This window comes from Podarcis erhardii (assembly GCF_964252035.2).
Source record: "Podarcis erhardii genome assembly, chromosome: 5".
NCBI lineage: Eukaryota > Metazoa > Chordata > Lepidosauria > Squamata > Lacertidae > Podarcis > Podarcis erhardii.
In genome coordinates this window covers 96,809,224-96,837,126 of record NC_138509.1, presented here as the reverse complement: position 1 = coordinate 96,837,126, position 27,903 = coordinate 96,809,224, and the positions used below count along the sequence as shown (strand labels likewise).

At 46.2% G+C, this 27,903-nt stretch overlaps 1 protein-coding gene across 2 annotated transcripts in view; it reads left to right on the top strand.

Moving 5' to 3' along the window:
• Window positions 1-27,903, top strand: part of DIS3L2 (DIS3 like 3'-5' exoribonuclease 2) — a 200,211-nt gene that overhangs the window by 109,351 nt on the left and 62,957 nt on the right. For both annotated transcript variants that reach the window (XM_081862181.1, XM_081862182.1), the window contains exons 12-14: window positions 17,300-17,412; window positions 23,211-23,318; window positions 25,235-25,468. In XM_081862181.1, coding sequence (XP_081718307.1) covers window positions 17,300-17,412; window positions 23,211-23,318; window positions 25,235-25,468 — 455 coding nt within the window. The remainder of the gene's footprint in view (window positions 1-17,299; window positions 17,413-23,210; window positions 23,319-25,234; window positions 25,469-27,903) is intronic.

Genomic DNA, 27,903 nt, shown 5'->3' with positions numbered 1-27,903 from the left:
ATCTCCTCTTTGTTCAGTATGTGATTTCTATGCAAAATGTTCCCTGATGCAATTTCTGGCGTCCCTAAGAAGGATGGGGAAAGACTCCTGCCGGAAAGCCTGGGTCTGGCTGCCACTCTGTGTTCCCCAACCCGTTGCCCTCCAGATGTTTCAGTCCACAGCCCCAACCAGCAACTTTGTGATGGGAGTTGTAGCCCAAAACATCTGGAGCAGGCATTGGGTTGGGGAAGGCTCCTATAGACAGTGAGATGCCAGGCAGACCAGTGATCTGACATGGTGTGAGGTTCAAGTAGGTGCTGCTAGAATGGCAGGGAAGCAGCTGGAAAAGCTCTCTCCTTCTTTTCCACTTGGGCTGAGTCACTTTCCAGTGATGGGAACTTCTTGAAATGAGGTAAGCAGTGACTATGTTGTTAAAAAACTAAAATGGGAAGCCGTCATGTTTGCCTCGCCGCCTCTGCATTGTTACAAAGCTTTAATGAAGGTTGCTGGCCTTTTATTTTAGTAAATAAAACCTGTGGCTGCAGAGGCAGATGGAACGAGGCCTTTCTGTTAATGGAAGAGATGAGGCAGTGGGGTCTCCTAGATGTTCAGCTCCAGGCCTTGCAGTTTCTTCCAGGAGATGCATCTTAGGACGCAGAAATAAAGTGCATTCCTGATTCCACTTTTAAGTATTGTTCCATCTAATGGTGAACTTAACTCAGGTGGCTGAGGGTCCTCTACCCGTTTTGCATTTGTAAGAATTCAGACACTTAGAAAGTTGAGGCAATTTTAATCTGTTTTAGTATTTAATTTAATTTATACATTTATTTATTTGGTTTTTCAAATTAAAGTTCTACAATCGCATATCCAACATACGTCATAAAAAGAAGATTCCACAGAAGCTCCTGGACTTCCCTTCTCCCCTTTGTGGGTCCCATTGTTAGTCCTTTCCTCCTGCACGTTTTATAATAATCCACATCTTTTGCATCTCCATTATATTCAAAACTTACCATTAAACTACAAGTGGTGTAGTTCCAATCCTACTAACGATTTTAACTGTTTACAATGATTTTTAAGATAAATTATAAATCCCCCCATTCCTTATTAACCTTTGCATGTTTTAAAGTAGGGTTGTGAATTTTTCTTGATTTTACTGCTTTATGTTTCGAGGGTTGTTGTTGTTGTTGTAGTACAATCAAGCAGTGTATAAATTTAAATAAATAGGAAATGACCGGTAGAATCCGAGACCAGGGAGAAGAGTCAATGGAAGAAGATTGGAAAAAATTTAAAGTATATTTTAAAAAATATTGTAAAATTAATGAATGTTAGAAAGATGCTGGAGTGAATTTACATGGTCTTAGCAGAAAGGTTGTAAAGAATTAAGTTAAATTGGATTGTTAATGGATTAAAGTGAAAAATTCAAGGTTAAATTGTGTTAAGATAAATTTATGGAACAAAATCTGAGAAAGAGGGAAAGGACTTGCTGAAACAATTATGAATTAGAATACAAAAAGGGAGGCGTGAGGAAGTCAAGGAAATAAGTAAATGAAGGATAAAGATATGAAAATACTGGATGTTAGTGTTTTTTAAATGTTATTGTTATTGTTTAGTTGTATTGTTTTTTTCTCTTTTCAGTATTGTATCTTTATAGTTTTGAAGTATTGTAATTTTTTCTCTCTTCTTGTTATTATTGACTGTTTTTCTTTTATTTGTAATTGTTAAACCTTAATAAATATTTTTTAAAAAATAAATAAATATAAATTTAAATAAATAAATCAAGCAAGGAATCAAGCATCTCTACTGAGGACTGAAATGCAAGGCAAGGTGTTCCCACGGCTAATCTGCTCTGAAATTGTTCTGAGCTTTAATATGCCAATGGCAAACTCGGCTGGTAGCGTCGCAGCAGTTGGCGCAGCCCTTTCGGCAAAGGGGCCGGATAACAGGATGCAGCCGTGATGGGGGTGGAATTGAATATGGAGGAGAGAGAAACCCACAAGGTACTGCAAGTGACGTCTGAATTCCTGGGATGGTTGATTCAGTGCTGCGAGATGGCCAGGGCAGTGGCAGCTTCCTTGGCCTGTGTTTTGTCGTTAGAAAATGAGTGCTGGCAGTACATTACGGAGATTGGAAACAGGTCTCTGCATCTGCGTAGTTAGGAATTGGTCTTAAATGACAGCTCGCCACATGCCCTCTCCCGAATAATGTTTGCTGCGTTGTGTAGCTCCTACTGGTGAATATTTCTGTCGTGTTTAATTTAAAAGGCTGCTTGCCCACATATTTCTGCATATTGCACCCAGCTTGTCAAAGTGATCAGATTGTATCTGAGCAAAATCTCAGGCTGAGAGCTTAATTCAATTGAGGGAGACATGTCCTCGTCCTGTTGCTGGACAGTCATTCATTCATTCATTCATTCGGAGGAATGTCTTAGGAGGCTGCTGTGAAAGGCCAATTCACCATTTAGCCCCGGACTGGTGTCGGTTCTGGTTACCAATGTTAATACTGGGTTGCACTTTCCAGCCTTGAAACCTGGAAAATCTGGGACTGGAATCTGTGACAACTTAGATTGGAGGTTTTCAACCTTTTTGAGTCCACGACTCCCTTGACCAACTACCTTCTTTCTGGGGTACCCCTGTGGGGCTCGGGAGCCCAGTTAGGTCCCCCCTTGCCTGCAGAGCTGGCAGCCCCTCACCCTCTTTCAAACACCCTCCCTTGTGGAGCGTTCCCTCAGCCTCCTCTCTTTGAGAATCCTCTGGGTAGGCACTGCTGCCACCCCTGGCCTCTGAACTCCCTACTCCCTCGCTGCCCCAAGCAGAGGTGTACCCAGTATTCTGAACTGATGCTGAAACAGTGTGCTCGTTTCTTATTTCTTTTATTTTTTATTTTTTATTAGGGATTTCAACATAACAATTTATCAAAAATACATCATCCACATTCCCCCCCCTTTCCCCCTCCCCCCCTAAAAAAGAAAAAACCTACCCTCCCACCCCTCCCTCAGCTCCTCTCTCTGGTTTCTCAGCACATGTTATTCTCTGCATGTTATAAAATTGTAAAGATCCTCAATTTATCTATCTGTATGTTACCAATAAGGGATGCAGGTGGCGCTGTGGGTTAAACCACAGAGCCTAAGACTTGCCGATCAGAAGGTCAGCGGTTCAAATCCCCGTGACGGGGTGAGCTCTCGTTGCTCGGTCCCAGCTCCTACCAACCTAGCAGTTTGAAAGCATGTCAAAGTGCAAGTAGATAAATAGGTACCGCTCCAGCGGGAAGGTAAATGGCGTTTCCGTGCAGTGCTCTGGTTCGCCAGAAGCGGCTTAGCTTCCATGACCTGGAAGCTGTACGCTGGCTCCCTCGGCCAGTAAAGCGAGATGAGCGCCGCAACCCCAGAGTCGGCCACGACTGGACCTAATGGTCAGGGGTTCCTTTACCTTTACCTTATGTTACCAATAAAGAATTTGTGAGTGTTTATTCAAAACCTGCCAAGGAGTCCAGTTGATTTTGTTGTTTCTTTAAATACTTCGTAAAAGGTTCCCATTCTTCTTTAAAGTCACAGTTATCCTTGTCATGTAGTTTATGTGTCAATTTTGCCAGTTCCACGTTGTCCATCAATTTCTCTTGCCACAGTTCTTTTAGTCGGGATTTCCTCATTCTTCCATCCTTGTGCTATTAAGACTCTTGCCGCTGCTGTCGCATACATGAAAATGTTTTTTAATTTCCTTGGCAGGTCTTTTCCTACAATCCCTAACAAGAAAGCTTTGGGCTTTTTTTACAAATGTTAATTGGAACATTTTCTTCAGCTCATTGTATATCATTTCCCAAAATTAACAGTGTGCTTATTTCTTGAGTAAAGATTTTGGGTTTCCTCGAGCCGTAAGTCTGAATACGGTGTCCGAGGGTGAGAGCCAGGGCACAGTCGCTTTCCCCTTGGACAAGAGGCATTAATGTGTCTTCTCCAGAGACTGCAAAACCAAATCAGAGCAAAATTTTCCAGGGAGGTTCTCAGAGCTTCAAGGAGACCTTCTTGCCTGCCTCTTTTACTGAAATAGTATTTGAGCTAAGAACTTGTTTCACATCTGGCGCCCTGCATCCTGGAACATCTCCAGAGGCCAAAGACCAAGCAACATGCACGACCTTAGCAGTGTTCAATGGAGATACGTCAAAGAGGACTTGCGCCCTCCCGACCCCAGGGCTTTCCTTCCAGGAACAGGATTAACTTCCTCTACACCCAGAAGGATTCCAATTTGCGAAGGCTGTTGGGTGCCACTTCCCATCTCTGTAAATTCAATGAGTATTAATTTCCTGGTAGAATTAGCCTCTTGAATGGAGCATGGAATAGTAATAAAAACAGCTTGAGGTGTGATTTGCCAGAAATTGTCCTTTCTCTCTTCATCTCTTTGGCTGAGAGCCTTGATGTTGAGTGGGGGCTTCTAGCACCAGCCAAATTCAAAAAAGTTCTCCCCTTGTCAGAGCTGTCATATTTCCCCCCCCCTCTCTCTCTCTCACACACACACACACACACACAGAGAGAGAGAGAGAGAGAGAGAGAGAGAAATCTGATCTTAACAGAAGCACTCTTGCCTCTTCGATATGGCTTTCTTAGCTGCTTGTCTTCCTTCTGCGAGGTTTTTTATTTTGAACTTTGCAGCCTTGTGTTGGGAAAGAGGCCTGAGGACAGGCTGAGGGCAAGCCTGAATGAGGCAGTTTAATAGTTTAGGGCGGGGGCAGGAACAGAACAGGAGTTTCAGGTGGGAGAGGAGTGATACAAACATCCTGTGGTCCATGGAGGGAACGTGGATTAGTCTCTAAAGTAAGCTTGGAGGAATGAGCAGTGCTGCACAGATGGGCCACTGGCCTCAGGCAACTTCCTGCGTTCTCATGCGCAGCCCAGAATGGCCCAATTGCCAGAAAAATCTCAAAATTGGGGTATTTGTGTTTTCCTCTCCCTCAAAATCAGGGACCCAAAGCGTACTACAAAAATTGTTATTTCCAAGCCACCCAGAAAATTGAAATTTAGAGCATATACATTTCAAGAATGCTCTGATTGCTGGGAAAATGTGAAAACGAGGGCGTTTTTACACAGAATAGTCAAAACTCGGGATATTATTTCCCCCCAGCCAATTTGAACATGGTGCGGGGCATGGGAGGTGTCAGACTTGGTAGCAGCCAAGAATGTGCTGAGTATATGCCCCTTCTTAGGGAAAGGAAGCAGGATTGTTTTGCCCTAGAGGGGCTCATGGTCTGAGTGATTTCTCTTTGGATACAGGGTCTATCTCAGAAAGGAGAGGCTAGTCAGTACCAATGTGGGAGAGTGAAGTGGCGCCTGTTGACGTGCCTGCCCTCAACCCTGCCTGTGCTCCTTTTGGCCTTCTTCCATCTTCCCCTGGTCCTGCTATGATGCTGCTTGCTCCATCCGTCCCCAGGAAGAGCTGCTTACATTTTCATTCATGGCAACCTGGAAGCATCTCGGGGCATTTCTGAAGCAGCCCATGTCCTGAGCGCCACAATTTCATAAGCCTGTGACATATTTTACAGAGCAGCGATCTGGCTAAAGCATCCTCCAGCTTGGTTAATGGCAGGATCTGGATGTTCAGCACCCATCCTTAGCACAAGTCAGCGCACCTCACTTCTGTGCTCACAGCAGGGTACCCCGCATTCTGTCTGTTCCTCAGCCATATGCTCTACCTATGTCCACTTGGCACCCATGCTTTTGAGCTGGCTGGAGCATGTGGAAATCACTCTCTGCAGAGGCTTCAAAGGCCAGGCCTGTCCCACATCTAAATTATTTGTCAGGCTTAAGGTGCTGGCGAATAGAGCTGGAGCAACCATACACCTCTTGTTTTGCAATGTGAAGTGTATGTCTTAATGCTGCTTCATAATGGGATTTAGGAGTCTGGATGCATGATTTATTAGCTGCTGCAGACAAAACACGCACGTAACCCTATCAGGCTTTTAATTTTGTAATGCACAGCATTGGGGCTTCCTCCCCCCCCCCCAGTACAACTCCCACTTCAGAGGCTTCCAGTGCCTCATGGAAAACTTAAAATGCGTCTTTCGAAGGCACGGTCCTCAGCTCCGCTTTCATTTCTGCTATTTGGTGACTTTCCATTTGGTCTGCTGCTGATCATCAGCCGGGCTATGCAGAGCTGCGTGGACAAGTGTGTATGGCTGATCCCACCCCTACTGCATCTCCCCTCCGCCTCCCGATCTAGCTCCTCATACCTCTCAAAGAGCCAGTCAGAAGCAATGTTGACCCTGGGTCATCATTCAGTGTGTGTGTGTGTGTGTGTGTGCAGAAAAATTGGTGACACGCCTGTGTGTGAGCATGCAAAAGTGATTCCTGTGAGGCCCAGTTTTTGTTTTAATCCAGCGTGAAGTGGGAGGAGATGGGGTATTTCAGATTGCGTCCTCTTTTGCACTCTGCTTTTTGAGGCGGAGTTGTGCAGATGCTTGCACATACTAGTTTGCAAACTTCTAAATAAATAGAAAAATCGACACTGCTTCACAGCAAAACTCCAGAGCGACTTACCCACATATATCTCTTGTTAGTTATGAGCATTATTTATCTGCCCTTCATCAAAAGAACAGAAGAAGCTAACCTGCTATAAGGCTGTTTGCCCACCCAGGTGCGAATTGTCTGATTTGATGGGGAATCACTCAGAGAAAGGTGTTTCTTGGTATCTGCAAACTGAGATCTGTTACTGAGAAGTTTCATTGATGTGGAACTCCATATATGCTCCAGTACTGTATGTGTGGTTAGGCTTGGGAATTCTGTGGCCACTTCCATGTGCTTTCAGTGGACCGCTTGAGGGTGTGTGTGTGTGTGTATACATTTACTGGAGCAAGGAGATGGAGCTCCTGGAGCCTCCTCTGAACATGTTTTCCCAGTGAGCCCTCCTTGGGTGAAAAAAAAGAGACCTCCATTTTCCCATCCACTTGGAGCAAGGCCGGCCCAACCATTGGGTAGAGAGCTGTCTTGGGCATTAGATTCAGGGGCGCTGGAGGATAGAGCTCTGTGGTCCTCAGGTGTGCTGGAGGATGCTATTCCACCCCCGGTGTGGAAGTGAGATTCAGCTGCGCCTCCCATCCGTTTCTGCATGCGAAATGGAGAAGGTGCCATTTGGTCTCCCGCACCAAGCAAGATATTTTGGAACCTGTCCTTGAGATGATATGGGGAAGTGCGTTTTTGATGGTCAGGTTGGTGGGAAGCCCTGGGGAGACTGACCTTTTCTAACCCCCCCTTCTTTGTTTTGGAGGTTCACCCTGGGAGATTCTGAAACTCCAAGAACATTGGGTTCTCTTTGGGTGTTTTGTTCTCACTGTGTTTTCCTTCAGTGTTTCATGTCAAAAGGAGTGAGGGGTGGGGGAAGTTGGTAACTGTTGAGTTCAGTTTTTTTGGGGGGGGGAAACATTGAGTGGATGGAATGGGCTTGCCTTCTTCCATGTCCCTTGGCTGAATCTGCCTTCTATGACATTCAGTTCTACCGTGGTCTGGTAAACAAAGCCGCCAATTCACGTTCCGCTCCTTGGCACTTCGCGAAAACCAGAATGCCCCCAGGCCAGGCAAGGAAGGTTTATGTAAGCCAAATAAAGCCCTGAACAATGAATTGGCATGTTTTTTGGCGTGAAGAGGGACCGGGCTGCCGGCCTTCAAAACGCCAGCTGATTTCAGGGGCCCATGGTCTCCTACTGGCAAACTCTGGGTACCTCGGTGAATGCCTTCAGCAGCTATAGAAGTGATAAATAAACATAGCTAGCTTTGAGGATGAATTGGCCCCAACTCCATATGAGAAAAGCTGAGGTGTGCTTGAATGCTTTCAGGAGAATTCTTGCTTTACCGTTGAGCCACAGCCGTTCCTTGTCAACAGAGGTTAAAGTTAGCCTTGGAAAACCAAGTCTCTGTCTTGATGGCATCCCTGTTTCATGCCTGTTAGCATGGCTCAGATCTTGAAATAGGGCTTAAAATAGGGTTAAATTATCTTGCTTACTCTGTAGTGGTGATAGTCTTTCAAGCTGCTTTCAGAGCACTGCATTTCATAGTCCTGCTGGATGTACCTTGGGTTGAATGTGCTTCAAGTTGAGCGCTTTCGGGTTGCGCTCCGCGGCAACCCAGAAGTAACGGAGCACGTTACTTCCGGGTTTCGCTGCTGGCACATGTGCAGACGCTTAAAATATGCGCATGCGCGGAAGCAGCAATATGCAACCCACGCGCAGACGCGCCGTCGCGTCTTACGCTCCATTCAGGATGCGAACGGGGATCCGGAACAGATCATGTTCGCATCCCGAGGTACCACTGTAATACCTCTCAGCCCCAGTATCTGTTCTCACAGAACTGGCTAATTTTCTCTTTCCCTGTTTTAATCTGGATGGTGAAAAGGTTGCTTAGGAAAGTGAATGTGAATTTACCACTAGGGTATCTCTCCCGCTCTTCCTGCTCCTGCTGTTCACACAAACTTAAACTCCAATTTCCCCATTCCAGAGTGAACACTTGATTCAAATTGCTGCGTTGGCAGCTTTTACTGAGTACTTACAGACCCTTCCTCCCTCTCTTTCTTCATCCTGTTTTATTATTATTATTTCTTTGGTAATAAAGGAAAATTGAGTTCTCTGGGCTGTTTTTGTTCGGGGAGGTGAGGTCATCAGTGGAGAAGTTGAAATCCCAGCTTGCTTTAAACTCTTCTCATAGGTGTGTTGTATAAATCATTCCTGCCACATAGGATTGGGGTTACGCACAGCATCCTGGAATGGGTTCAAACCCATTAGATTCTTTTTTTCAGATCTCAACAAGCCCTTTGTATAACCATGTGTAACATGGGAAGAAACTGTTCCAATGGATGGGAGCCATTTTTAACTTCAATCATTGCGAGTTTACATATGACATTGGAGTTGATTAGGGCTAAGCCAAAACTGCTTACTGTTTTGGGGGCATGTTTTTGGCAGTGTTGAGGGAACATTAAAACATTTTCAGCAGTGACTGTGAAGATGTTTGGCCTATTCTTTCCATTGCCTCCCTTTGCTCTCTCTCAGCAGTTTGTTTTCCTTTAAGGATGCCACCTTGTTCATTCTGTGGTCTTTGATTTGTTGAGATTGTTGTTGTTGTTTAATCGTTTAGTCGTGTCCGCCTCTTCGTGACCCCATGGACCAGAGCACGCCAGGCACTCCTGTCTTTCACTGCCTCCCGCAGTTTGGTCAAACTCATGCTGGTAGCTTTGAGAACACTGTCCCACCATCTCATCCTCTGTCGTCCCCTTCTCCTTGTGCCCTCCATCTTTCCCAACATCAGGGTCTTTTCCAGGGAGTCTTCTCTTCTCATGAGGTGACCAAAGTATTGGAGCCTCAGCTTCAGGGTCTGTCCTTCCAGTGAGCACTCAGGGCTGATTTCCTTCAGAATGGATACGTTTGATCTTCTTGGAGTCCACGGGACTCTCCAGAGTCTCCTCCAGCACCAGAATTCAAAAGTTGAATTATGGTTGAGATTACCCATGTGAATAATCCAGGAGGCATTGCTCTCGCTCTCAGCTGATTTTTCTTCTGCGATGTCATCGTGTGACCAAATTTGGTGGATTTAGAAGACTCATAATGGCATTCTATTTGTTATGTGATTCATGATTGGTTGGGCTTTGGGGCTAATCAGGCAAATGAGATGGTATGTTTCTTTGTATCATTTATTATTCCTATGATCCTCGATTATAAAACCCCGTAAAAAGATGTTTTAAAAATTAGGCAAATGACAGAAGTAGTAACTATGTGCTGATGTGGGAGCTGATAGAGGGAGTGGGGTCAGATATGGTATTCTCAAGAGGTTTGTGGTATTCTCTAAGGAGTTTGGCTCAGGTTTTAATTCATTGTGATAGTTGGGTCAGATTTACTGTATTGATGTGATTGATTGTTCAGCCCGGACACTGAGATCCAGCACCAAGGGCTTTCTGGCAGTTCCCACACTGCAAGAAGTGAAACTACAGGGAACCAGGCAGAGGGCCTTCTCGGTGGTGGCACCCTCCATATGGAAACCCTCCCATCAGATTTTTTTTAAAATAATTTTTATTCATTTTTCAAACATTTTTGTACAATCTACTCATACTTTATCACACAGTCATCAATTTTTGACTTCCCTCAATTTCTCTGCCAATCTTTTGTTAAAGTTTCTATTGTTAACGCATTTCTAAACTTACTATTGCTTTTAGCCATTCCTCTACCTTTCACTTACTTCTTTTTTACAACATTTCTTAATTTTTCACAAAGACTCTTCAAAACCAACAAGCGTGGTCTGTACATCACATATGCCTTTCAGATACTCTGTAAATCTCCCCCAGTCCTCAATAAACTTTTGGTCTTTCTGATAACGAATCTTCCCAGTCAGTTTATCCAATTCTGCATATTCAGTCAGTTTCATTCTCCATTCTTCCACTGTTGGAATTTATTCCTGCTTCCATCTTTGTGCCAGAAGTATTCTTGCTGCTGTTACTGCGTATTGGAAAAGTCTCTTGCCGAGAAAAGTCCCGCTTGCGGCGGGTCCGTGGCTCGACCAGACCCCTCCCAACAGATGTTAAGGAGATGAGTAATTATATAACATTTAGGAAACATTTGAAGGCAGCCCTGTATAGGGAAGCTTTTAAGGTTTAATGTTTTAATATGTTTTTCTGTCAAGGGACGTGGGTGGCGCTGTGGGTTAAACCACAAAGCCTAGGACTTGCCAATCAGAAGGTCGGTGGTTTAAATCCCTGCGACGGGGTGAGCTCCCGTTGCTCGGTCCCTGCTCCTACCAACCTAGCGGTTCGAAAGGACGTCAAAGTGCAAGTAGATAAATAGGTACTGCTCCAGTGGGAAGGTAAACGGCATTTCCATGCACTGCTCTGGTTCGCCAGAAGCGGCTTAGTCATGCTGGCCACATGACCTGGAAGCTGTACGCTGGCTCCCTTGGCCGATAAAGCATGATGAGCGCCGCAACCCCAGAGTCAGCCACGACTGGACCTAATGGTCAGGGGTCCCTTTACCTTTACCTTCTTATGTTTTTCTGTATGCTGGAAGCTGCCCAGAGTGGCTGGAGCAGCCCAATCAGATGGACTGGGTATTACTGCTGCTGCTGCTGCTGCTACTTCTACTTCTACTTCTACTTCTAATAATAATGGAATGTGGTGCAAACATATACACATATACACTTAGGAAGTCTGCCTTATATTGAGTCAGACCACTGGCCCGTCTTGATCAGTATTGTCTACAGCAGAGCTTTCCAAACTTTTCATATCAATGACACAGTTTTTATCCAGTTGTAATTCAGTTTTACTAGCAAACTGGAGGTATAACTAACCCCTTTCCAGCCCCGAAAGGAGCACGGGAAGTGTTCACACGAACGTGTTGCGGCACACAGTTTGGAAAGTTCTGGTCTACAGTGGCCGGAAGCGGTTCTGTAGGATTTCAGACAGAAGTATCTCCCAACCCCACCTGGAGAGTTCTGGGGATTGCAGCTGGGACCCTCTTAATGCAAGGCAGATGATCTGCCACTTTGAGGTCAAGTGTGAAGGGTGGGGTGGGAATCAGGAGGCGTTAGGCTGCCCCCTCGCTTTAAGAACCTGAGATGGGAACCCCAAGCGCCAAACGAACTCTCTCTCTCAGTGTTGTTTTTCTTGGCAGCTTCTGCTTTGTGCTATCTCACATAACGGGATCCCTCTCGGTTTGTCAACATTCAGCTTGGGGCAGAGAGTTCATATCTGCAAGCGCATGGATATCGGATTAGGCTGCGATTAATGCCATGATGTAATGACTCCCTCCTTTTCCTTCCATCAATATTTGTCCTGTAGGGTCGGTATATTAGAATATAGACTTCAAAAGGGGTGTCTTTTTCCCTCACCTCCTGCAACTGTTTGGCTCCCGTCGCTTGCAATATTCTCGCTGTTGGTCTAAGGCTTACCATCTAAGTAGTTTTAGGCTTGACCCGCCAGCCTCCCGGTGGAAGAACTTTCAGAGCCTGTGATAACACCGGGAGGAGGCCGTTTCTGAAGAGCTGTGGTATGCATCCCTTGCCGTGGGATGGGGGTTCCTTCTTTCCCCTTGCACATTTTTAATTATTCTCTCAGCAGCCCATTCTAATGAGGATGAGGGTGGGTTTTTTGTTCTTCTCAGCGCTGATTGCTTGGGAAGGAACTGGGGAAGAAGGAGAGTTAGAGAGCTGCAGGAAGGCAGGGACCTCCAGTCCTTGCGACTCTCTCATTGCCGCAAGATCTACCAGGAACAGTTGCTGTGCCCACTAGGCCTGGCCTCCCAAGCTGTTTGCTTCTCTGAATAAAGGGTTAATTTCACCGACACAGTGTGAGTTATTGCAGACCTGGCTTCCGCCCCTGTTGAGTTTCCTAAGGATGTTGTTGCTGTTGTTCAGTCGTTTAGTCATGTCCGACTCTTCATGACCCCCTGGACCAGAGCACGCCAGGCACTCCTGTCTCTCACTGCCTCCCGCAGTTTGGTCAAACTCAGGCTGGTAGCTTCGAGAACACTGTCCAACCATCTCGCTCTCTGCCGTCCCCTTCTCCTTGTGCCCTTCCTCTTTCCCAACATCAGGGTCTTTTCCAGGGAGTCTTCTCTTCTCAGGAGGTGGCCAAAGTCTTGGAGTCTCAGCTTCAGGATCTGTCCTTCCAGTGAGCACTCAGGGCTGATTTCCTTCAGAATGGGAACGTTTGATCTTCTTGGAGTCCATGGGACTCTCAAGAGTCTCCTCCAGCACCAGAATTCAAAAGCATCCATTCTTCGGCAATCAGCCTTCTTTATGGTCCAGCTCTCCTAAAGATAAGGTGATGCTAAGGTCAGCTCTTTTGGTCTTGCCTTAGGAAGATTCCTTGTTGCTCTGGCTTTCAAGATTAGTTTGTGCTTCTTTTTGCCAGAATCTGGAACACAGGTTACAGACAGACACATATTTAAGAGGGCACTAAAATTCTACCTGAGACAAACAGAAATGTGCTTGACAACACCAAAGATAATTGGATGGAAGAAGGTTTTTAACCATAACTGCTTTTAAACTTTTTTTAAAAAAAGAAATTGCAATTGTTTTTAGATTGTTTTAATCTGTTTTAGAATGTTTTTGCTTTTATTTTTTAATTGTGTATCTGTCTAGATCTGGTTTAAGGATAAAGAACACAACAGGGGTCTTGGAGCTGCCCATCAGCAGGCAGTGTTTCTCAAATTTGGGTCTCCATCGGTTGTTGGACTACAACTCCCATCATCCCTAGCTAGCAGGACCCATGGTCAGGGATGATGGGAGTTGCAGTCCAAAAACAGCTGGGTGTCAGATTCGAGAAACACTGAACCTGGACAGCAATCAGAGCAGGCACACAAGCCACCTGCTCACAGGTTTTTAGCCAAAATATCATTCCGCTTCCCCCCCCTTGTGCACCCCCTAAATCTGCTCTGGGTCTCCCCCAACTCTGCATAGTAGATTTGGGGATGATTTTTTTTTTGAGGTGGGGAGGTGTGAAAATCTTCTTACAGCAACACTAGTCCCTGCGCTAGGTAAAAATATATAATGTAATAACACCCTGAGACTGTAGCATAAAGGTTGCATAGCTTTTGTGAATCTTTCTTGCATACAAAGTTTGTATGATATAAAAATGAAAGCCTACCACCCAAAGGTAAAGTTTCAAAATATAAAAAAGAGGTAGCTGTGTTACTGCTTTAAAAAGAAAACTTGCTTCTGTGCGCAAAATATAATGTAACTGAGGTCTTATAAAGGGGGATGGAAATCAGCTGCCACTCCGTGTCCCACCTACAGATGTGAATCTCAAAAATGGCCATTAGACTTGAGTGGAACAATTACTTATGAGTAGAGCTACTATTTTAAAAAGAAATCATTTATTAAATGATTGTAGAAATACACTTAAATCCATTTTGTCATTTAAACCACCAGAGGACCTGGCATTAACTTGTGTATCCAAAATACTTCTCATTGGGAAAGTAGCAAGTCCAAAGATAATCTTTTTTATGGACTAGGATGAATTCTTTCTAGAGCAAAAAATAATAATAACCAGAAGTCCTGTGATGCCATTCCAGAAAATGCATGGTTAATGGGGTTTCTAGTACGAATGTTGGGCTTGTGTTCAGTTAACTTCAGCTTAAGAGGCCTAATGATCTGACCAACATATAATTTTGAACATGGTCACATAATACAACATGAATTGCAATTAGAAAAAGCTTTCAAAACATTTTTTTTTTATATGAACAAGATAAAAACTATTTCGTTTCCAGACTTTGTGGACATTGTGTACAGTGACCACACTTACCATGACTGATTTGATCATTTCCAAGAGATTTCATGTGCATAATGTCTGAACTGGCTAATTTATCTGCCAAACTGATAGTTCTGCAGAATCCCACAAAAGGAACTCCTTTGGCACCCTAGCAAACCTTGAGCAATATGCCAGTGTTTTTATACAATACGTTTGATATTATGGGATACATGGTTGAAGTCCAAGGACCAAAATAACCCACTTCTTTTAGTTTGGATTGAGTGATCGTGTGCTGACCCTATCTGCTCTTAACCTGGACTCTAAAACCATCTGTTTCGGGAAACTCCTGCTGTGTAAAGTGTGAGAAAATTGATTGGCGTGAGATTTCTAAACTTGATCAAGTGTGAAGTCTTTTGTTAAATGTGGAAAATCTCCATACAGTCAATTATTCTTAAGAAGCCTGATGTAAATAATGAACTTCTGTTTGTGGGTTTAGTATCCCTTGCCACACAAAGGATGTTGTTGTGGCAGCAACACATCCAAAAACAAAATATTTACTGTATTTTTCACTCTATAGCACACACCCAACCATAACACACACGTAGTTTTTAGAGAAGGAAAACAAAAAAATAATAATATTCAAAACGAAACAGTGGATGTATGATTTTTGTGCTTTATACTGTGGCCACAGACATGTGATCTGACAGTGAGTTTGGAGTAGCCCAGTGCAAAAATCCTGAGGATCCATGTGGATCCATGCTTTGTAACCACATTTTTGCACCACTGCGGCCCCAGGCAATAGTGGGTGCGTGATTTTTTGGGGTGCAAGATGTAGCCATAGACATGCTATGTGATCTGATGGTGAATTTGGGGTGACCCAGTGCAAAAATCCTGAGGATCCATGTGAATCTGTGCTTTGTAACCACATTTTAAGTGGGGAGGGAAGGAAAAGCACCAAGGGACAAGGAGCACACGTGGGGTGGGTGGAGAAGGATGCTGCTAATAATGAAGAAGAGGTATAAGGGGAGAAGGCTCCTCTCCTCTCCTCTCCCACTTTGCTCCTTTAAAGCAATCAGGCTCTGCTTTTCTCCCTCCTCCCCGCTCATCCCCGGCTTAGCGAGCTGAAAAACTTTGCTGCTATTTAGCGAGCTGAGTGGGGAGGAGAGAAGGACAGAGAGCCTGCTTGCTTTAAAGGAACCAACTGGACAGGCTCTGCTTACACTCGTGTAAGTGGCTCCTCTCCTCTCTGGCTTTGCTCCTTTAAAGAAGCAGGCTCTCTGTCCCTCTCTCCTCTCCACTCAGCGGCTCTTCTCCTGCTTTGCTGTTTCAAAGCGAGCCACGGAGGAGGGAAGGAAAGGGAACCATAGATCCTCTGCTCACGACTGCAGCAGATCCCCTACCAACACCCGTAGGCATTCCCTCAATAACACACACAGACATTTCCCCTTACTTTCTAGGAGGAAAAAAGTGAGTGTTATGGTGCAAAAAATACGGTATTTGGTCCATTTGGCGAGTGAATTTGACATTATCATTAACGGAATTGATCCAACCAAAAAACTCACCAGCCTTAGATAACTTGGAGAATAAAATGAAAATATTGTCTATGTGGCAATAACAACAACAACAACAACAACAACAATTTGTACTCCGCCCATCTGGCTGGGTTTCCCCAGCCACTCTGGGCGGCTTCCAATCCATAACATCTGATATGTTTCTTAGGGGGACTATGCACAGAGTTTAAAATACTATCATTCTCAAGCTCAGCCATTTAGAGATTGAAAATACTTGGCACTACCAAATTAGCCATAGCGACCCCTTTTAGTTGAAAAGAAAACTGAGTTCTTTTCAGTTAAATAGTTCTTTTCTACAGTAATGTCCATCAAATCCAGTTGTTTTTTTTAAAGAGTAGATTCATCAGCTGAGGAACAAGAAATCAAAATGTATTCAATTATGGAACTTGCCTAGGGTACGGAAGTATATATGGCATCCAATGTAGTAAAATGTTCATGATTATCAGTTTCTAATCCCTCTACCTGTTGGATGAAATATGTGGTATCTCTGATATATGAGGGCAGTTGTATAATTGTCCTTGTTTTGTGGGATCCCTGTGAGTTTTGTTTGTAGCTTCTCTGTAAAGGTAGGGCATCTGGCCACCTTGCCTCCTGGAAGTCGGAAGTAGGCTCCACCTCCAGACCAGAGGGGGGGGAGGCTTGCCCAGGGTGTCAAGGCTGCCCTCGGTACACATTGAGGCATGAGAATTTGCAGTAAGAAAATCCTTCTCTTCTGGCAACTTGGCTGAAAAAAAGTCCACTTTGCTCCCCTCAGTCCCTCCTCCAAGTTGGCTGGTATCCCTAATTAGAGTCAATTCTATTCCTTCCTCTACCTGCTTGTTGTTGTTTAGTCGTTTAGTCGTGTCCGACTCTTCGTGACCCCCTGGACCAGAGCATGCCAGGCACTCCTGTCTTCCACTGCCTCCCGCAGTTTGGTCAGACTCATGTTTGTAGCTTCGAGAACACTGTCCCACCATCTTGTCCTCTGTTGTCCCCTTCTCCTTGTGCCCTCCATCTTTCCCAACATCAGGGTCTTTTCCAGGGAGTCTTCTCTTCTCATGAGGTCCCTTCATGGATCACTGCCTTGTCGTGGTGAAGGGGGTTGAATAACTCAGAGAAGCTATGAGCTATGCCAAGCAGGGCCACCCAAGATGGACAGGTCATAGTAGAGAGTTTTGACCAAACGTGATCCACCTGGAGCAGGAACCAGCAAGCCACTCCAGTATCCCTTCCAAGAAAACTCCATGGACAAAGACAACAGGCATATAAAAGTTATGACGCTGGAAGATGAGCCCTCTACCTGCTCCCCCAGTGCAAATGTAACAGGAGTCTTAGAGTTCATGTCTGGAATGAACCACTGACATCCAGTCAATTCAGGGAAATTCACTTGCCCCTGGAAGAGGTCACGTAGTGAATGTCCGGTGCTGAGCTTTGTACCGTAGAAGATCTGGTCCTCCTTCATTTTGAAGAATCTCACAGCTGCAGAATAGAATGGCCGTGCATTTGTTTTATTTTCTGTTGCTTCCTTTTCTGACCTGACATTTCACCTTACCTCTGCCGTTTCAGGTAACTTCGAAGTGGGCGTCCACATTGCAGATGTGAGCTACTTTGTGAAGGAGGACACGGCCCTGGATGAAATCGCGAGCAAGAGAGCAACGAGTGTCTACCTCGTGCAGAAGGTGAGATTCGCATCAGTGCCCCAGAGCGAAACACAGGCAGATAACGTTCTTCTGGATGCTGCCCACAAGTCCAAACAGATCGTGGTTTTCTGCCAAGAAACTGGGCGGAAATGAGACATTTCCTGTGCTTTATTATCGTCCTTGTAAGAAAGCTGGCAGGGGGCATGGCTACTGCTCCCAAATGGGAAATTCCATGCAACTGTCACGGTTAATAGCTATTGACAAGTTTGTATCCTCCAGGCTCTTTATTTATATGGGTTATTTAGCAGTTGCATTTCAGAGGGCAGCCTTCCACAAGGTGGTGTCCAGTGAGAAATAAAAGCAGCAGAACGTGCAGGCGGACTAGGAAACATTAACTGGATTCGGCAGCGGGAGTTGAATTCACTCACCTGAGCCTGCTTAAGGCAATAGCAGCAAGTTTGGTTTTTAAGACCTTCTGGAATGCCAAGCCAGGCGTTAACTGCATGGTACCCATGCAATTGGGACCCCAGACACAGGTCTTAGATTACAGGCAGGTTTTACGAGTACCAGTGGTCCTTTAGGTAGCTCAATCCCAAACCCTTTATGGACTGAGTGGTTACTACCATCACTTTAAACTGAGCCCAGAACACACTGGTAGCCAGTGCAATTGGTGCAGAATTGATAGTGAAGTCCATACATTAATCATGTTCATTGTGTAAAGTAGTCTTCGTCTTTCAGGTGCCCATGTTGCTGCAATGCAACACTGTGACGCTTCTGAATAGGCATGTTTTGCTAATTAGTGATTTATTCCTTTATTCTTAGTATTAATTGCAGAGCTGTGGTATTTGACTCTTTATAGAATAACATAAAACCTGCCTGGAGCTTATAGCTTGCATTCAGACTAGGGAGAGACAAAGGAGGAGGGACAATAAAATGGAATATTTCAGTTTAGAACTCTATTAGCTGCTTGTGTGTTGCTGATTATTGATCATGGAAGTTATGGATCATGGTTCTTTGTTAGGGAAAGGGCACCCAAGCCGAGTGCTTATCCCAAAAGGCAGAAGCTGAAAATAGGAAATACTCTTTATTCAGTAGGTAATAGGTTTTTTTAAAATGGGGAAATGTGTATTTTTCTGTGCAAATCTTCTTTGTTCTGAGCGCTAAATGTCAGTATGGTGGAAATATCATGGGAAAGCAGCCCTGGAGAAAATCAGGCTTGACGTGGGTAGTTTTGCAGCTCCAGTTGAACATGGTGGTGGTGGGGGAACCTTGCAAGGAAATCAGATAGATCTGCATAACTAATTCACTTGAACTTGCCTGTCTGGGAGAGAAGGAGTAGTTGTGCAAAAGGCTAATGGTTTGTTTTGAGAAAGTGCAAGGCTTAGTGATGAGTGTATCAGGTTCTACAAAGCAGGCAAACCTAAACAGTTTTCTCCCTTCTGGCACGTCCCTGTGTGTTGTTTTAGGTGTGAAGTAGTTTGAGTGGGGAAGGTCAGCCATAAATCCCTACAATATTTTACTGGTCCTCTTTTATAATGGAGATCAAAGATCGGAACTGGAAGCCAGTCTTCATGTCGAGTCCAAGGGCCTCAAGACGTTCACTTCTGACACCAGCAGGTTGTCGGGGTGTTGATATTTTGATAGCTTCAAGCGGAATAACAAAGAGGTGATCGAAGTTTGAATTCATGGAAGTGTTGATACAGAAAGTAAGAGGGAAAGAAAGGAAACTCTTGAGCAGAAACTCTTGGCTCATAAACAAATTGCCTGTTTCCTTTGAGTGTCTTTCAGTGCATGAGGCCACCCCATGATTAAGTCTCCGAGTCCCCTCCCTAAACCACGGGCTCAGAGCCATGGAAGCCATCAGGCTGTAAGCATGGCTCCACCTGATTCAAAGGCCACTGGTGGAGGGCCTGTTCTGGGAAGCCTGAACGAGCCCTCAAACTGAGTGGGTGTGGGCAGGCAGCCAGGTTGAGCGGTGGGAACAAGATTGTCAGTGGGACTTGGTGGAAGCGCTCCATTTTACTTTCCATGAAAAGGGGTTTTGTCCTTTGGCCGTGCTGATCTACTCCAGGCTTCCCCGCCGCGATTCCCGCTGGGGATGGACCTTCCCTGGCTGGCCTGCGTTTGAACTTGGTGGCCCCCAAACCCTCCTGGAGCTCGATTACAACACACACCGTGAGCCCTCCTATCTCAGGACCAGCCCAGAGTCTGGAAGCATAACAGCTCAAGGCAAAATCAGGAGAGAGGGATGTTTGGGGAAACCGGAGGTCAAGGCTGGTATGGTGCAGTTGGTGGGTTTGGGCAGAGGAGGGTGGAATTCAGACACCCGCTCATCTTGCTCAGTCCAAAGCCGGGTGGGCCTGTATCTTGGTGTAGCCTACCCCACAAGTATCCTGTTCTCATGGGGCTTGCAAGGGAGGTGATGACAGTTGCCAGATCCTCTTCCAGTAAGGTCAGGGCAGGTCCAGGCAAGGCAGGGCAGATCAGGACCCTGGGCAGCTTCCAATGGATTCTTCTGTCTGAGCTATGAAAGGTGGTGACTTAGCAAAGGACCAGGGTCACCTGAAAGCTGGCAGGGCCTTCCTTTTCAGCGGCTCTGAAGGCTGGGAGAACTGTCTGCAGTCCTTAAAGAGCCCAGAGCTTATTCTGCCGTTGCTGCATAGTTGCAGAGCCCTCTTTTGTTTGGCTTTTTGGGAATCTCAGAAATGCCACCACCCCATGTCTTCTGCTCCCGATCTGCTTCCTGCCCCGTCAGAAGGGCAAAGAGATGACTTAATTGGGTTGATCCATTGTACAGTTCAAAAGCCATATTGTCCTCTTTGTGCACTGATGTCGTCTACAAACTTTCTTCCTACTCCCTCACCCACCCATCCCGTTCCAGGCATGGGATGAAAGAGAGACAGCCTTCTCTGTGGCAGAACTCCACCTTTAGAGTTCTCTCCCCATGAAGGCTTCCCTGATGCCTACCTTGTTTTATTTTGGGGGACAAGCGAACACCTTTCTATTCTGCCCTTTAAAATATTTAATTGTTTAAATACTACTAGAATTCGCTGTTTTGTTATTGTTTTCTGATGCTGCATAATTTTTAAATTATTGTTGCTGTTATTATTAAAAACCACGCAGGAAATTTTGTGGCTGATGGTGTGCTGTAGAAATTATTTCAAGAAACAAGGTGGGATCCACCTCTCCTATTTCGTTTAATCTTGTGCTGCTTTTGCTTGAAATTGTGTGTGTGTGTGTGCATATATCTATATAAAATAGTATATAAACTGTTACACTTTTTTACTTGTTTTTAATTATATTATATTGCTGGGACCTTACGGTGAAGGATGGGTAAGAAATCTTATAAAATAAACAAGGAAAAAGATTACTCTGCCGGGTGGACCGACTGATCTGGTAGGAAGCGGGCTTCTTGTAATGTAAATCTAAAAATGCAACACCAGTGATAGGAATGACAACTGTGGGTGTGCTCTCTCTCAGTTTACACAAATTGTTGTCAGATTGCTGCCTCTGTGTGCAGCCTGGCCTATACAGGTTGTGCTCTTACCTTAAGGAGGGGCTAGGATGTTCAGTGGCACACTGCAGGTGGCCAAATAACTTCATTTATTTGCATATTTAACAATATGCCCTGCCCTTCTTCAGTTTCAGTCACAGCTTCCAGGTTTACAATTTGTAGCCCAAACATGCAAAGAGGAAACTTGCAAAATAATAGTTGAAACAGCGGGACAACTAACATTATCTCAGCAGCATTTAATGGATCTAAGGAGAGAGATTTAAAAGCCTTGGTGAAAAAGCCGTTCAGAAAGACCTTGCTTTCAGCATCAGGCAAGCCTGTGGGAGAGTTCTCCCCAAATGGGCGCTGCCACCACGAATGGTGCCCTCTCCCCAGTCCCCACCTACCTCACCTCTGAAGGTAGACGAAGGGAGGAATATTAGGCCATACTAAGCCAGACCATTGGTCCATCTAATTTGGTAGTGTCTACTCTGCCTGGCAACGGCTCTGCAGGGTTTCCTAGCCTGACCTGGAGATGTTCGGGATTAAACCTTGGGCCGTCTACATCCAAAACAGAAGTTCTACCACGCAGCTCTGGCCCTTATCGGGGGCACTTTAGATGAGCGATCAGTAGCCAAACGTCCCACGTTGGCAGCGGAGGCTTCCCTCCTCTGCTCTTCTTTTTACCAGTGAAGAGTCTTAGTAGGTGCCTCCTGGTCACTAAGAGTCGCTCTCCAGCTGCATCCTTGGCTCTAGCTGGGCTTTTTGCTAATCTCTTTCTGCTTGCTCCCTGTTGTTATCTGAGATTGCAATACCTTGCAGCTAGCGCTCCCATCTTTGATTGGCGGTGGGCTTTTCTGACACTCCTTGAAGGGCTCTGCCCCTTCTCAAGCGGATAACCTCCCATTAAGCAGGCCGAGGCATGGCCGGCCTCACGTAGGACATCTGTGAGTTATGGGCCGGCTCCTATTGTCAACGTGCTCCCTTGCCGTTGGAATAACATAGCTGGCGGCCTTTTGTGTCTAGAGGAACAGCTTATCGGACCCTGCTGCCCTCCTGACCTTCCAGTTCAGCCTGCCCTGCTGATTCATATGGAAAAGCGATTTCTTTCCCGGCTGGCTGGAGACTCAACAGCCGGGCCTGCTATCCCAAACTCTGCCAGGCAATTAGAGTGGATTTATGAGCAGGGATTGGGTGCCAAGCCACAAACGTGATTAAATATTTTAAGAGCTTTCCCGTGAAGGCTTGGCATGTAGATAGAAAATGTTTGCATTGTGAAACTTACACAAGGTCCTGGGATTTTTTCATCCTCCACCCCACTTTTTTTGGCGGGACTGGGTTTTTTTCTTTTTTCTTTTGTAACCTGCATGCTTACTTCATTTAGCAATAGTGGTGACGTTATTGGCAGGTTTTTGCATCAATTGGTGTAAATGCAGCCATTGACCCAGAATGGTATGGGGAGCCCTGCTGACAGGAAATGCAGCTGTTGCCCGTGCTTACCCAGAGAACCCCTAAATGGAGAAAAATATCACATCAGAAGCAGCAGTTTAAACACTAACAATGCAATATCAACACTACAAAAAGGCAACTGTAGAAAAAAACGCTAAGAACAATGGCCTTGTTCATGTGGTACTGAAACCAAACCTTAGGTACAGCTTGAGCTTAGCAAGGGGGGAGCTTAACCACAAGTCCTAGCTCAGAGACCGTGCTAAGCCAAGGCAGCACAAAGGACTGGGGGCGGGGGGGGGGAGCAAATTGGCTGTAGGCTCTTCTCATTTGCGTGGTCTCCCAAAGCCAATGTTTGGCTTAGTGTGTTGCATGAAGCAGCTCAATGTTGTCACCCAGAAGGCTGATAGAGGAGGTGTGCGTTCCATCTTTCCCGAAAAGCCATCAAAGAACCGTATCTTTCCTCCCCTTTGGAGGAAGGAGATTCCACATGAGAGTAGGATGTTATTGGAAAAGCCCAATTCTTGGCTGCCACTGCGCAAATTTGCCACACAGATGGCGCAGACAGTAAGAAAAATAAAATCGGTGGTGTACATAGCATGGCAAAGTAGTAGAAGCACAATATTATTGCTCATGGGTGGAATCCAACGTAGCACTAAGGCAATTGTTCCATCGGCGCAAGGACTTTATTTGCTTGTGCAACCAAGCATTCTCCTCCTCTCCTAACTCTGCCCTTGGGGCTTCTTCCAACCCTCTGGAGCAGTTGGGGGTGGTGAACAGAGGGAGGAAAGTCTCTTTGTACAGGCAGAAATCTTTGCACCGGTGTCAGTGGAAAACCTAAAATACTGCTTTCAGGGAAACTGAATTCATTTTCACATACAGTACTTTTGTTTCCTAGGTGATTCCCATGCTCCCCAAACTCCTCTGTGAGCAGCTGTGCAGCCTCAATCCTATGACAGACAGACTCACCTTCTCCGTCATATGGAAGTTAACTCCTCAAGGCAAGGTAAGGCCCATCAGCTTTGCAGGACTAGGTATATATCATTCAGCGTTGCCCCTTGGATTGTCCCATTGATTGAGCAGATAAGCTCAAAAAACACAACATCAAGTGTGCAGGTATGAGTTGGCAGCGCTGACATCACGGTGGGGGGGGGGGAGAGACTTGAATCGGAGGCTTCCTGCTAGTTAGGAAGCACAAGAGCTGTTGTGTGCAAATTGGTCCAGATAGGTTCATTTCTGGGTGGAACGTAAAACTCAAGAATTTCCACGCTGGGTCGGTCAAAAAGTCCATCTTGTCAAGCACCCTGATTGGTTTAATCAGCTGTCTCCAACAAGCCCAGAAACTCACACAGCACCCCCTGCAAATGGTGTTCAAAGATACATTGCAGGGTTCAAAGACACGTCTAGGCCTTAGGGCTGCATTCTTCTCTACGCAATCTTCCAGGGGCCTTCTGCCCAGCGGTGGGCAGGGCCAAAGTCAAAAGTCAGCGTTCAAGGACACAATTAAGCCAGGAAAAAACACTTGGGGTGCACAGTAGGGTAGAAAGGCCTGGAGTTATTTCCCACATTGCCTCTGAATGCGGAGACTTTATTCAGCCACCCTGGTTAATAGCTATAGACTGATCTCTTTCCTCCATGAATTAATGTTGTTCTCCACCCCTTCATACCACAATTGTTGCCTGCATCTCCGTTGCTTCCAATCCCTGTGATTTCCACAAACCACCGCCACAGCTCCCATCAGCCCCAAACTGAACAGCCAAAGGGTTGCTCTACATCCCAACCAGTTCACCTGGCCTGAATTCAGATCTCTGCAGCTTTCGCGTTGCGCTGGAAGCCGCTTTCATTCTCCCTCCTCCTTTTTAAATTTATTTCATCTTGCCCAGAGGCTGTGCTCCGGTTGCCCTTGGCTCTGGAGAGCTGCACTTGACGGGAAATCTCTGCCTGTGCCCATGCCCAGGCAGTAACACCTTTAAGGCAGATTTGCCTGGATTTATGGAATTAGCTCATGTACAGATCGGCAATGTTAATGCTTCCAATAGCTCTGAGATGTCTTGCATTGAGCTGTAACGGCGCGGGTCGAGATTAATGAGGACCTTGGCTTAATGCAGCTGTTCCTGACAGCCAGGGATTAAGAAGGGTGAGGAGAAGATGGAGGGAATGGCTTAAGAGCCGTTTAATGTGTTGCGCTAAGAGGGCACATGCCTCTCTTCATGGAGAGTTCATATGGTTGCAGGCAATTAGGGCTTGTCTCCAGCAACACAGTTCTTCATTTTTCCTCCGCAGCAGCTTGCAGGAGGGGGCCTGGGAAGAAAAGTGCCTTGCCGTGCTATGTGGAGCAAAAGATAGGAACTGTGTTCCTCATTAGCTAGCTAATTATTTGTCTCCCACTGGCTTGGCTTCTTCTTCTTTTTCCCGCTGATGGCCTAACATTTAGGGGGGGCAGCAGAAAATTTCCACTAGAGTGTGAGCTGCTTTTTGCCTCTCTTTTTCCCCTGCCTGCCCACTTTTCCCTCCACTTCCTTAGTATCTCATCCTCTGTGTTTATTAGTTATTGGTGGGAGGGACCTTTAGCCTGTTCCTTTTGGAATGTATACAAGACCTCATGGTCTCAGGTCCGGAGGCTAAGAAAGCTTCTGCCTGAGACCACGAGAAGACGCTGCTAGTATTGAGAACAATGGACCATGGGGTGCCATCCTTAAAACCTTAGTAAAGTTCCAGACACTTATTTGGACAATGTGGATTCTTCGGTCATGTGAAACGCACTGACTCTCATATGGCCATGTCTGTAAGGCAAGGCAAGAACCGCACCCTTCAAATTTTTCTAGATGTGTTCCTGCAATGAATTTTCCTGGAGCATCTCTTCTACTTGAAAAAGAGCCCTAACCAACTCACTTTTCCTTGTTCGCCATCTTGTCGTTGCAGATTCTTGACGAGTGGTTTGGGCGGACTGTGATCTGCTCCTGCGCAAAGCTCAGCTATGACCATGCCCAGAGCATGATTGAGAACCCCGAGAAGGCGTTTGCGGCAGAGGAAATCCCTGCTATCTCTCCCCGGCATTCGGTAGATGAAGTTCGCCAGGCAGTCCTCAACCTCCACCAGATTGCCAAGCAGCTGCGTGAGCAGCGGTTCCTGGACGGGGCTCTCCGCTTAGACCAGGTCAGTCCCGTCCCTGCTTTGTTGTGAGGATGATTAAGCAATAGCAAGCTCATGCAAACGGGATTAACAGCAGAATCTGCAGGAAGGCCCTCAGAAGGAAGTGCTGAATGCGCCAAGTGCGGTGCCCTCCGTAAATGGTTGAATTCCAGCTCCCATCAGCCTCAGCGAGCACGGCCACTGGCCAGGGATGATGGGAGGTAGCCTAACAATGTTGGGGCGGAGCCACATCGGTCTAGGTAACCCTTAAGCCACATTCAGCCTTTCTCAATTTGTGGTAAGGATGCTCACCTACCTTATGGAGGTTGTGGTCAGGATTAGCACCTGATAAGGCATCTTGAAGCACTTTGAGCGCTGTCTAAAGCACTGTATAAATGCTGGCTATCATTGCTAAGTGTGTGAAGGTTATCTCTCATGTTGAGAGGACCGCATCTTTCCATATGAACCTAGCCACACCCTGAGATCATCTTCTTGAGGCCTCCTTCGTGTGCCTCCTTCCCCAGAGGTCCGGAGGGTGGCAACATGAGAATGGGTGGCGCTGCCTTCTCTGCAGTGGCCCCCCGCCTGTGGAATGCTCTCCCCAGGAAAATTCGCCTGGCACCTTCATTACACACATTTAGGCGCCAGGCAAAAACATTCCTCTTGGTTAGCTCCCAACAGGCCTTTGGTTGACCTGATTGACATCCTATACGCTTTTAAAATCTGGCTCTTTTTGGGGGGATGTTACTGGGTTATTGTTTTTGTTTTTATTTTATAGACTGTGATTTTATTGTCAACTGCCCTGAGACCTCCGGGTATAGGGCAGTATATACCGAAATTCAATAAGTAATAATAACAGTAGTAACAATAATTGAAGAAGACCATTTAGGTGAGTAACGAGCACGGGGAGAAATTCCCATTGGTGTGCTGCATAGACTTGCTGCCTGCTGATCGGAACTGTTGACGGGGCCACCATGGACACATGGTTTGCTATCTAGACTGCCCGGTGCCATGGGCAGAGAGGAGATGCCCGTCTAAGAGGTGGTACAAGCAAATTATCTGAGTAGCACTCTGCAGAACCGGGCCTTTTGCTGCTGTCTTAACCATGTCACACTTTCAGCTCATCCTGTGGCTTAAGATACCTGCATCGCCCATTCGCTTTTCTGATAAGGGCAGTGGTTTCATAATTTTCCAGATAAGCACCGGTAGTGATGCATTGGGAACCTGGATGGCAGGAAACCTCTCACTGTCCACGAGGCCAGCACATCTCTTGGATATTTATTTAGTTAATGGCATTTCCAGTAAGCCATCAGAAAACGAGCTTGCCAAGGGAGGAATGGGGTGGGCGAGACTAAAGGTCAGACCATACAGAAGATATCCAGGTCCTGTCGCTAGGGCAGAAAGGCAGGCTTTGAATGTTTCAGCTGCAGGTGAGACTCACAGATCTGGCTAGTGGCGCTGCCTGTAAGGTCAGAGGCCATCCTTGGTGCATGAGTGGCGTGGGAAGTTGCCCTTCCCCACACCGTGGAACACATAAAGACGCGAGAGACAAGGCGGTATTCTGGATGCATGTGGGGAGACGGCTTCTCTGTGTGTCCCCCCCCCCTTTATGGTTTCTCCTCCCAGTGCTCTTGCCTCTCTTGTGGCTGAGTCTCTGGGCTTTTCATTGTTTCCCATTAGCTATGGCACTGAAGCGTCTGAAAGGCGCTTGCAGCCGACCTGTCCACACAAGATTGATTTAACGGAGAACCCTTTTTTTGCTGCTGGGAGCTGACCGAGTTCCTACTCTGGAGAGCAAAGAACACCTGCTGGGAGGAGAAAGAGTGATGGCCCAAGAGCCATGCCCAAGAGTTCTCAGAAGTGCTGGGTTCCCCTTGGAGACCAAACAGGGCCGTCCTGCAGCTCAGCTGCACTGCTCTTGAACTGCACAGGGATTTGGAAAGGTTTCTTTCCAGGCTTCCCCTTGGCTCTTGCCTGCCTCTCTTGCCTACTAACTTCCCAGAGGCACCTGCACCATGTTGGGAGACAGAACCAAGGGACTAGAGAGAGGCCAGCTGCCTCTGATCCAGCTGCTCAGATCTCCCGGTGATCCTTCCCGCCCTGTTGCCAAATGTTTGAGCGTGGTCAAAAAGTGCACGAGCCCTCTGAGATTATGGGATGCCCTGTCCTCTCGAGCTCGGCTGTTTAACATTAGCAGCAGCAGCAGCAGCTGAGTGATGCCGCAGACCGGCCTCCGGGCACTGGGAAGCCAGTGGAGCATTTCGAAATGAGTCGCGGCGGAAAGATGAGTGGGAAATGGGGCTGTGCAGTAATTTCATTAAAATGAGGAGGCAAAGTGGTGTTTGCTCTACAGGCAATCTGGCCTCCTTCTCCCCTTGGTGATTTCAAACACTGGAACTGCCTTCGTTTGATGGGTGGCCTAGTTTTCTGGTGTGTGAAAGGGAAGGGGGAGGGGGGGG